This window comes from Gopherus evgoodei, chromosome 2 (genome assembly GCF_007399415.2).
Source record: "Gopherus evgoodei ecotype Sinaloan lineage chromosome 2, rGopEvg1_v1.p, whole genome shotgun sequence".
Lineage (NCBI taxonomy): Eukaryota > Metazoa > Chordata > Testudines > Testudinidae > Gopherus > Gopherus evgoodei.
The window spans coordinates 45,900,021-45,910,270 of record NC_044323.1 but is presented as its reverse complement, the minus strand read 5'-3'; the positions used below and the strand labels follow the sequence as shown (position 1 = coordinate 45,910,270).

Here is a 10,250-nt window from a genome sequence, read left to right as displayed (position 1 = left end):
CATTTTTAGAAGGTCTCTTTCTATAAGTCTTTAATATATAACTAAACTATTGTTGTATGTAAAGTAAATAAGGTTTTAAAAATGCTTAAGAAGCTTCATTTAAAATTAAATTAAAATGCAGAACCCCTGGACCAGTGGCCAGGACCCGGGCAGTATGAGTGCCACTGAAAATCAGTTTGCATGCCGCCTTCGGCACCCGTGCCATAGGTTGCCTACCCCTGAGTTACTGTATTAGTAGGTGGAGGAAAATCCTAGGCTCTCCCTCCACTGTTTACCTCCATCTTCTAATACTTCTGAAAACTACAAACTTTCTTGTTTTCGTTAGCATTTCAACATGAGTTACCAAGTATTAGCTAACTGTGGTTAAGAAAACAGAATTTTTCCTAGCGTAGATACACCCTTATATGAGCTCCTAATCCATGATAGAATTTAACCTCTCATATCCTGATTTCTTAGCCTATGCCTTCACTAAAAATGATGTGTTTTTACACCAACCCTACACTACCTGACTAGCTACATCAAGGCCAAGTGTGTTGTCTCCACCTTCAGATAGCTGTCTTGAGTCAGCTTTTCAATATAAAAACACTTTTTTCTTTTTTATTGCAGTGACAAACATTGCCCTACTTTCCTTTTCTAGCCTCTTGCCACTTAACAGCCGCTATCAAGGACTTTTTGAAAGTCTGAATGTGACATTGGATTCTCCTTTAGCCACTATTTTGTTGACTTGCTCACAGGGCCGGCTTTAGGCCAATTCCACCAAATCGGGCCCCGCGCCTAAGTGGGCCCCGCACCCAGTGAGAATCCCTTCCCTGGCTAGAGGTGCCTTTTTGATTTTTACTCACCTGGCGGCGCTTCGGGTCTCCAGCGGCACTTCGGCGACGGGTCCTTCGCTTGCTCTGGGTCTTCGGTGGTACTTCGGCGGCGGGTCCTTCAGTGCCACCAAAGACCTGGAGCGAGTGAAGGACCCACCGCCGAAGTGCCGCCGAAGCCTCAGAGCACCGCCCAGTGAATATAAGCCCAACGTGTTTTTTAACAAGTATTTTTTGTTGTTGTTTTGGTTTGGTTTTTTTTTTAGTCATCCCTGTCGGGGCCCGTCGAAACTGTTCGAATTGGGCCCCGCACTTCCTAAAGCCGGCCCTGCTTGCTCAAAGACTAGTGAGCTGGAGAAGCAGGCTTTTGCTCTGCAGAAACCACACTGGTTTGTCCCTATCACATCACATTCCTTTGGGTATTTTACGATTCTGTTTTTCATGATCACTTAAACCATCAGACTACCGGATACTGAAGGAGGATTTATTGCTCTTTAATCCCCCCAAGCTAGTGCCTGCCCCCGGTACGCCAGCAGACCAAGAAATTGCCTATCTTTGTTGGCAGCTTAGCCCCCTCCTTCATTCTTCGCTTCTTTCTGAACTGGATGAAAACTCCCCGGGGCCCAGACTTGCTGCTCTTCCCTGAATGTAACTGATAACTTTGTGCCTGCACGTCCTCTTTTGACACCTCACTCCCTGGCAGTCCTTCGCCTTCATGACCTGGGGTGGGCAGGTTACTCCTGTCCCAATCCTAGCTGTGCCGTGAACTGCGGCAGGGGGTCAACTTCTCTGCAATGGCTTTCTGGGCCTCGGCAGCTTTTCCCTCAGTGCGCCCGCCCGCCCGCCCGCCGGACAAGGGTGCTGGCCGACTCGAAAGGCGGGAAGGAGCCCGCAGCATTGTGCCCCAACAACGGGCGGCCTCTGGCTGGGGCACCGGGGCTCTAACGCCCCTAGGCATGGGCGCCAGGCCGAGCCGCAGGGCGGAGCCCAGCTGACCGGGGCCAGGCGCCGACGGCGGGGCGCTAGCGCTGCGCGCCCTACAGGTGGCGCCGCGCGCCCGCCGCTTGGGCTGTGGGAAGAGGAACCGAACTGGGCCTCGCAGTCTCCTGCTCTCGACTTTCCGGCCGGGAGCGCGCGGCGGAGCCGAGGCGTCTGTGCAGCGCCGCCATGGGGAAGCGGGATAACCGGGTGGTGAGTGAGGCGGAGCGCGGGTCCGGCCCCGGCCCGGCGGGGTGGCGGCAGGGCCGAGGGGAGGCTGCCCGGGGAAGCGCTGCTGCGTCCCGCGCCTCAGGCCTGGCCTGGCCTGACCCGGCCCGTCCAGCAGCGCCTCAGCCGCGGGAGGGAGGGGGCCTCGTGAGTCCTGCTCTGCTCCAGGCGACCCATCCCACCCCCCGTATCCCGGGCGTGGGGCTGTGCGGGGACCCCGCCCGGGGCGCCTCCGTGGTGGGTCTGCACAAAAGTCAGACCTGGAGGGGCTCGTGTTGCTGAACTGTCTAAAGCACAGTTGTAATATTACTGCCTGGGGATCCCACGATGGGGGGCAGCCCCCAATATCAGTGTCCTCATATATCACAATGGCGGTTCCTGTCAGCCTGAAAGCCGGGACTCTCTCTGTGTAAACTGGGAACCTCTGATGATGGTGTTAATTGCAATGTAATTGTCCTGGCAAAAACGTCTCCCGTCAGCAATATGGGGTTCTTGGGTAAGGCATTTGGTGCCATTTACATGAGCTGGGATGTTTCCCAGCAGAGTAAAAGACCTTTTTCCACTGATCCTAAATTCTATATTCTGCATCATGTATTCTTTAAAAAATGGGCAGCCAGACAACCCAAGGAATTTACTTGTGTCATATATGATAGAACCTTTCATCTCCCAGTCAAATCTAGCACAAATCACTAATGACTATATATAGTTTCTGTCTGATATCTGTTTTGCATTTTGTCATGAAAAAAGTTAGGGTGCTGGCCAGTTCCTTGCAAAGACATTTTCCTAGCAATATTATTTTATTATTGAGTGTGCTAAGTTGATTTATGGACCAACAACAACAAAAAACAAGGCCTCTGGCCTAAAGTATTGCAAACATATGGGTCCTTTTCTCTGCACAGATCCTTGTCTCTACACAGAGGCTCTGTTGACTTCAGTAGGTTGTTCCCCAAAACAAGTGTTGACCTCGTCACATGTGATCAATCTGATTGTAGGATCAGACTTTAATTTTAGGTTGTCAACCTTCCTGTCCTTTAGGTCCTTCCTTAAAACTTTCTCTTTTCAACTAGCCATCCACCACTAACCATCTACAAATACTTTTATGCTTGGCCACATATTCATATTTCATTTAATCTTATTAAATACAAACAGGTTGTGTGATAAAAATAAACCAAATCACATTATTTTGTTTCAGCCTTTCCCCCTTTGCCTGTATTTCAAATTTAGGCTGTGATCGTGCAAACTGTTCCCAGCAGACAAATCCTTTCAGTGACTTTAGTGGGGCTCCCTGTGATTATACTGGTCTCCATGCAAAGAGAAACTGATAGTATTCAGGCCTTGGACTGTAAGGCCAGGTTTACAAAACATTTGCGACTAATATCAGTTAGGAATACGATTTTTCTACCACATTTTCATGCTGGCAAAAGCACTGGTGCAGATGCAGTTTTACTGGCAAACAAGTGTGCTTTTGCTGATATAGTTCCCTGAGTAAAAAAAAAAAAAATCTAGTATAAGCTGTATCTAAAAAAGAACTGTTTTGCCAGTGTAAACTACATCTACACTAGGGCCTGGTCTACACTGTGGGGGGAGGGGGATCAATCTAAGATACGCAACTTCAGCTATGAGAATAGCGTACCTGAAGTTGATGTATCTTAGATTGACTTAGAATCACTTACTTTGCGTCCTCGTAGCGTGGGATTGACGGCCGACGCTCCCCCGTCGATTTCCGCCTCTCACCGAGCTGGAGTTCAGCAGTCGATGGCGGGTAGTGTAGACTTACCCTGGGAGTGTTTGGTGGTATAGCTATATCAACAAGCCTTTCTTCTGTAGACAAGGCCTAAGGCAACAGCTTTCTCTTTTTTGTGTGTGCATAAAGCACCATGCACGCCACTGGTACAGTAGAAATGAAATACCAGAAATCACCACTCTAGTTCATATTGGCACAAGGACAGGTTGGTGGAAAAGGGGCAGAAGGCATCATGCTTGGGGAAAAAGTACAGAAGACTGTGTGCCCACTAGAACAGTGGCTCTCAACCAGGAGGTCTGTGGCCCCTGAGGGAGTCATGAGCAGCTTTCAAGGGATCTGCCAAGCAGGGATGGCATTTGACTCGCTAGGGTCCAGGGCAGAAAGCCAAAATCTGAGCCGTGCCATGCGTGGTGTCGGGCCCTGGGCAGTTGCCCTGCTCACTACCCCCTAATGCTGGACCTGGCTTTTAAATGCAGAAGAATAGTTGCTATGGCACAGGTGGGCCAAGGAGTTTTTATAGCATGTTGGAGGGGCTTCAGGAAAAAGATTGAGAACTCCTGCATTAGAGACTATTCTCTTCCAGAGCCTAGAATGAAACCCAAGATGCCAGAGTCTCACCATTCCTCTGCATTTAGCAAATATCTGTGTAACTTGCTGTCAAAAATGTCTCCTCGTCTTCTAGTACTGGTCCACATAAAGCATGACAGCTTACTATTTACTTACTGCTGCTGTTTACTCAATTAGCTCAAGTGGCAGAGGATCTAAAGGGTCCAACCCTGCTGGTGAAAGTATGATACCACATAATAGAATGTCTAGGTTTTTTTGTTTGCTCTTTTAAAAAAAAATCTGGGAAATTAGACTCTTAAAAAAAAGTTTAAAAATTTGTTAAGTTTGCAAACTCAAGCACCCGAAAGTTAGGAAATTCCTTGTGCAGCCTTAATTTGGCCACTTTCTGCATAGGTATTACAATACAGTCTTTCATCACATGATCACATGCTATTTTTTCCAAAGGACCCCTGCCTCACTGAGTGCATAGGATGGACCTGCTCTGGGAATGAATAGGGTTATATACAGGGGCCTGTTATCTGTAGGACCCCTGCTTGGTTTGTTGTCAAATTTGGAAGATGTACAACTATTGAGGCAAATGATTAGAGGAAGAGAAAGAATGGCTTCAATCCTTGCATTTGCCACAAAGCTCATATGTGATGCTAGGCAAGCCACTTAAACCAAACTTTTCACAGGTAGCCACTAACTGTGTTCTTAGTTTCTGGGTGTCTGACTGAGACATGTGAGTGCTCACACTTCTATAGATCACGCCACAATTGTTACTGAAGTCAATGGGAGCTGTGTTTTGAACATATAAAGTGCTATATAATTCTAAATAAATCAGGTCCTAGTTGTCTCAAAGTGGGCATCCAAAATTAGTGGATGGATACTTTTGACCTTAATCTCTCTGTGCCTCATTTCCCCATCAGTAAAATGGGGATAATAATATCCCATTATCTCACAGGAGTGTTGTGAAAATAAATTAATTTTTGTAAAGCCGTTGGATACTGTAGTAATGAGTGCCATGGAAAAGCCCATGAGGAAATTGATAATTCTGTCTTTAGAACATAAGGAGAAAACAAAATTTTGAATAGCCTCTCACTAAATGAACCCTGTCCATCATGTGCACTGAATGAAGCAGGGGTTCTGTGGAAGAAATAATATGTGATCATGTAATTATAGACTGTATCATCATGTACACATAAGTGGATTGAATTAGGGTTGCACAGAAAACGTTAATTCTGGCATTTTTTAACTTCTGAGTGCTCTTGACTTTTCAAACTTAATTTTTTTTTAACATAGCTTACATGATATCTCTTTGTATACACGGATCTGTCTAGAGAAAGGAAGATACATGCACATGAGCATTAGTGTGACCATATGATTCTAGTATATTCATGAATCAAAATTTTAAAAAATTGTTAGGGAATCACTTCCTTGCTTAGGTAAACTGGGGATTTTTTAAATATGTGGATTTATAACATTTACCACATTTTGAAGTGCATAAAAAGAGAATACACAGACTTGAAAAGGAGGAAAAGATGACAAAATTTGATTATTAAAACCATTATAACTGATCTGTTGTTAACGTGAATATTTTAGGAGTTAAAACCAGAGGTGAAAGTAAGCTAGTACGGTGTACCAGCAAGAGCCAGTACGCCGTGCCGGGCTGCACCGGCTTCCGCAGTGGGGATTTAAAGGGCCTGGTGCTCTGGCCGCTGCGGGGAGCCCCAAGCCCTTTAAATCCCCGATACAGCTCCAGAGCCGGGTTGGGGCCGGGATTTAAAGGGCCCAGAGCTCCCGCTGCTGCAGGGAGCCCCGAGCCCTTTAAATCCCCCCCCGTAGCTCCAGCAGCCAGGCTGGGGCCGGGATTTAAAGGGCTCGGGGCTCCCGAGCCGGAGCTGCAGGGGGGATTTAAAGGGTTTGGGGCTTTGCAGCAGCCGGAGCCCCAGGGGCTCCCAGCCACCTCTGCATCTGGGAGCCCCGGGGTGATTTAAAGGCCTTGGAGCTCCCAGCCACAGCCCGTGCCCCAGGGCCTTTAAACCTTGAGAGGCCCCGCCTCTTCCAGTTGAGGCCACGCCTCTTCCAGGTGAGGCCACACACCCCCTCAGGACTCCGGCCCTACCAGTAAGTCCTGTAAGTTAATTTCACCCCTGGTTAAAACATATGATTTAGTACTTAAATGCTGCTAAATTCACCAAAGTTTTGTTTATTTACATATATTAGGGGGTTTAGTTTAAAACAAATCCCATATGTAGTAATATTACCACATAATAAAACTATCACTAATTTATGCGGTCTTGGTTGTGTGCCACCATCAGTTTGTTTTTGGCCAAAGTGAATCTAAGGCCTGAATGTACTATCTTTGCTGTGCCCTAGAGTAAGAGACTAGGGATAAATGGCACTGTATTAATATTTTATAATAGAGCATCGCATCCAGAAATCTCAAAGCACTTTACAAAAGAAGCGCTAAGTATCACTAGACCACTGGATAGGCCCTTGTTCCTTTTGTGGCTAAGTAGATTACGTAATTCTGAATTGGAAACATTGTGTTGAATCTGCCTGTCTGCTTGAAACATCATCTTCTTTGGCTAAATGCCTTCCATCTATAAGACACAATAGTCAGAATTGTTTTCAATAAGTAAGGAAAATTGTATATGTGGATTTTTGTTTCTGCAGCAAAGTAACTCAGTTTACTTCTCACTTTGCTTTGTCATCTCCAAGGCTTATATGAATCCTATAGCCATGGCCAGATCACGAGGTCCTTCACAGTCTGCAGGGCCAACAATACAGGACTACCTGAACAGACCAAGGCCAACATGGTAAGTGTGGAAATATCTGATTACTCCTTTTGCAAACCACTTTTTTGATGAAAGATATTATCTTGCTTAGTGTCCTCCTTCCCAACATACACCGTGATATTTTATAAAGGGATTCCTAGTGTCTGGCCAAAGCATTTTTTCTAAATATCTGTCCTAATTTTATATTTTTTTAAAATGGTTACAGTGTAAGATGATGGTATTTCAGCAACCATTTCTGAAAAGAAATATATTAAATTGATCCGTAGGCATTTTTAGCAACAATTTCTCAGGCCATGTCTACACTACAAATTTTGGTTAACCCAAGATACTTTGACGCAAAATCACTGCAGTTAATATATTGCGCGTGTCCATGCATACTTGGCTGTTTGCATCAGTGCTGCAAATACTCACCACTCCTGCTTGTCTCAATGCAGTGTGGTGTAACATCTGTAAATATCCCAGTGTGCCACTGTCTGGTGCATTGTTTTTTGAGAAACTGCAGTGCATTGTAGGACAGAAATGAGTCACACAGGGATGACTAGGAGCAAGGGGTCAAGTTCCCATCATGCAGCTTTCTCCATCACATAATGCCATCCATATCCCAAAATGTTTACATGTTTTCTTTTAAATCCCACAAACCTGCACAGCACTTTTCACTGTCCACCAACTGTGACACATGCCTGGAGCCCAGAGAGTTCTGCACTATTGTCATGAAAGTTGCAAACGCAGGACGAACAGTCCTCTACTATTTGCAGACCCACAGAAAGAACTGCAATGTGATACTTCCTTTGAGGATAGATTGCTGAGAGACAGTGAAAATCAATTCAGGGCTATTGGTGGCATTCACAGAGCAGCTAGGAGCACTGCTTCTGGGCTGGAGAAACAAGCACTGACTGGTAGGATCACACTGAAATGTAGTTTTGGGAGGACGAGCAGTGGCTGCAGAGCTCTTGAATGCAAAAGACCACATTCCTGGATCCGTAAAAGCAGCAAAGAGTCCTGTGGCACCTTATAGACTAACAGACGTATTGGAGCGTGAACTTTCGTGGGTGAATACCCACTTCATTGGATGCATGCATCTGATGAAGTGGATATTCACCCACGAAAGCTCATACTCCAATATGTCTGTTAGTCTATAAGGTGCCACGGGACTCTGCTGCTTTTACAGATCCAGATTAACACGGCTACCCCTCTGATACTTGATTTCTGGCTCCGTGTGCCAAGCTCGCCTCATCCCTCCAGGGCATAGGCGCCAGAATGAGAGCTGCATTGACAGTTGAGACAGTGATTGCAGTGTGAAAGCTTGCAACACCAGATTGCTAGCAGTCAGTGGGAAATCATTCTGGAGTTGTAAAATCCATAGTGGTAGCTGTTGTTATGCAAGTGTGTAGGGCCATTAATTGTCTTTTGCTGTGCAGGACTCTGACTCTGGTAGCATGCAGGACATAGTGGATAGATTTGTAGAAATGAGTCCTGAACAACAGTGGGGCCATAGATGGCACCCGTTTCCCTATTTTGGCATGGGCCCGCGTAGCTACAGAAAGCATCAGTAGAAAGGGATACTTTTCTTTGATTATTCAAGTGTAGATGGATCACCGAGTATGCTTTAGTGATATCCGTGTGGAAGCTGCATGACGCTTGCAACTTTAAGAACACAGGATTGCAGAAAGCTGCAAGCAGGGACTTTCTTTCCTAACCGGCAGATTATCTTTGGCAGTGTTGAAATGCCAGTAGTGATTCTGGGGGACCTTGCCTAACCCTGGCTTCCTTGGCTCATGAAGCCATATGCTGTCCACCTTTACGGCACTCAGGAAAGATTCAGCTATCAGCTCAGCAGGTGCAGAATGACAGTTGAATGTGCTTTAGATAGATTGCCAGCATCCAGTGTCCCTTCAGTATTTACTTGTGAGATTGGATCTCAGTGAGAAAAATTCCCAGTAGTTACAACTGTCTGTTATATGCTGCATAATATCTGTGAAGCAAAGGGGGAAAAGTTGCTGTTGGGATGGAAAGAGGAGGTGGAGTGCTTGTGTACTGAGTTTGAACAGCCAGACACAAGAATCATGAGCTCAGCCTGGAGCTAGCAGCTGAGAGAGCCCTTGAAAAAAGAACTTTGATGTGGTAGTATGGGCTGTACTCTCCTTCACCCTTAAGCTTTAGGGGCTGTTAAGAATTGTTAATTCCTAGTGTACATTTATGAATATCGTGCTGTCTTTTAATGAACTTATGAATTATGTGGTGCTTGCTGTACATTTATAATTTGTTACACTGTTTTTCACTGAACCTGTGAGTTCTGTTGTCCTGTAGAGTTACACATAGTTGGTACTTTGAGTAGAGCTAGGCATTCTGCAATATATGTTGTGTAGTAATAAAGATATATTTATTTCCAAAGAAATTATTGCATACTTAAAACAGTGCAAAAAAAAGTGTAATTAAAAAAATACAATAAAAACGTCTAAAATAAATTAACAGAATCCAACTTTAAAATTAGAAAGGTAGAAAACATTCCTGTCCGTTTCAGTCCACTTTTGCTTCACACACACCATCTGTGACTCTCCCACGTCAGTGCATGTGAGGCTGTGGTTATCCTTACTTTTGTTCCCTGGCATGGAGTGATAGGGATTCAGCCCATGATGCCACATGGAATGTTGGATCTGTAGCAAGTTGCTAAATTGGAGTTCTTCATTGATGGCAAAGAGACGTGAGTATGTGACTGTTGGACCTGTAGGTCAACAAGAGTCTGCAGCATTTGTGTTTGCTGCCTGAGTGCATCTCCCTCTCCTTTTCCTGCAGGGACTCCTGAGCCCTTCTCCTGTCTGCTCTTTCCTTCTCCATACTTTCTGAAATATTTACCCTCCAGGCCCTCTGTTTACAATCCAGTGCAACATTGGATTGCAGGATCTCGCTGAACATATCCTCTCTAGCCCACTTTTTATCCTCCTCATCATGGTCAGGCATTCCACAGGGGACCACTCAAGGCCATAGAGGTAGCAACTAAAGCAGATTGATGTATCATTGGATTTACACTCACAACAGACACCAAAAAATAAGTTTCAAAACTCCCTTCCCTTATTCCTATAAAAGTTTTAAATAAGACTCGCTTATTAACAGTTCGACTTTGCAGTGTCTGCACAGCACCATCCT

At 45.4% G+C, this 10,250-nt stretch overlaps 1 protein-coding gene across 1 annotated transcript in view; it reads left to right on the top strand.

Annotated features, from left to right (window-relative positions):
* Positions 1 to 1,845: 1,845 nt before the first annotated feature.
* Positions 1,846 to 10,250, top strand: part of FAM133B (family with sequence similarity 133 member B) — a 28,717-nt gene continuing 20,312 nt past the window's right edge. The window contains exons 1-2 of the mRNA XM_030550564.1: positions 1,846 to 2,000; positions 7,030 to 7,127. Of these exons, the coding sequence (XP_030406424.1) occupies positions 1,977 to 2,000; positions 7,030 to 7,127 (122 nt within the window). The 5' untranslated portion in view covers positions 1,846 to 1,976. The remainder of the gene's footprint in view (positions 2,001 to 7,029; positions 7,128 to 10,250) is intronic.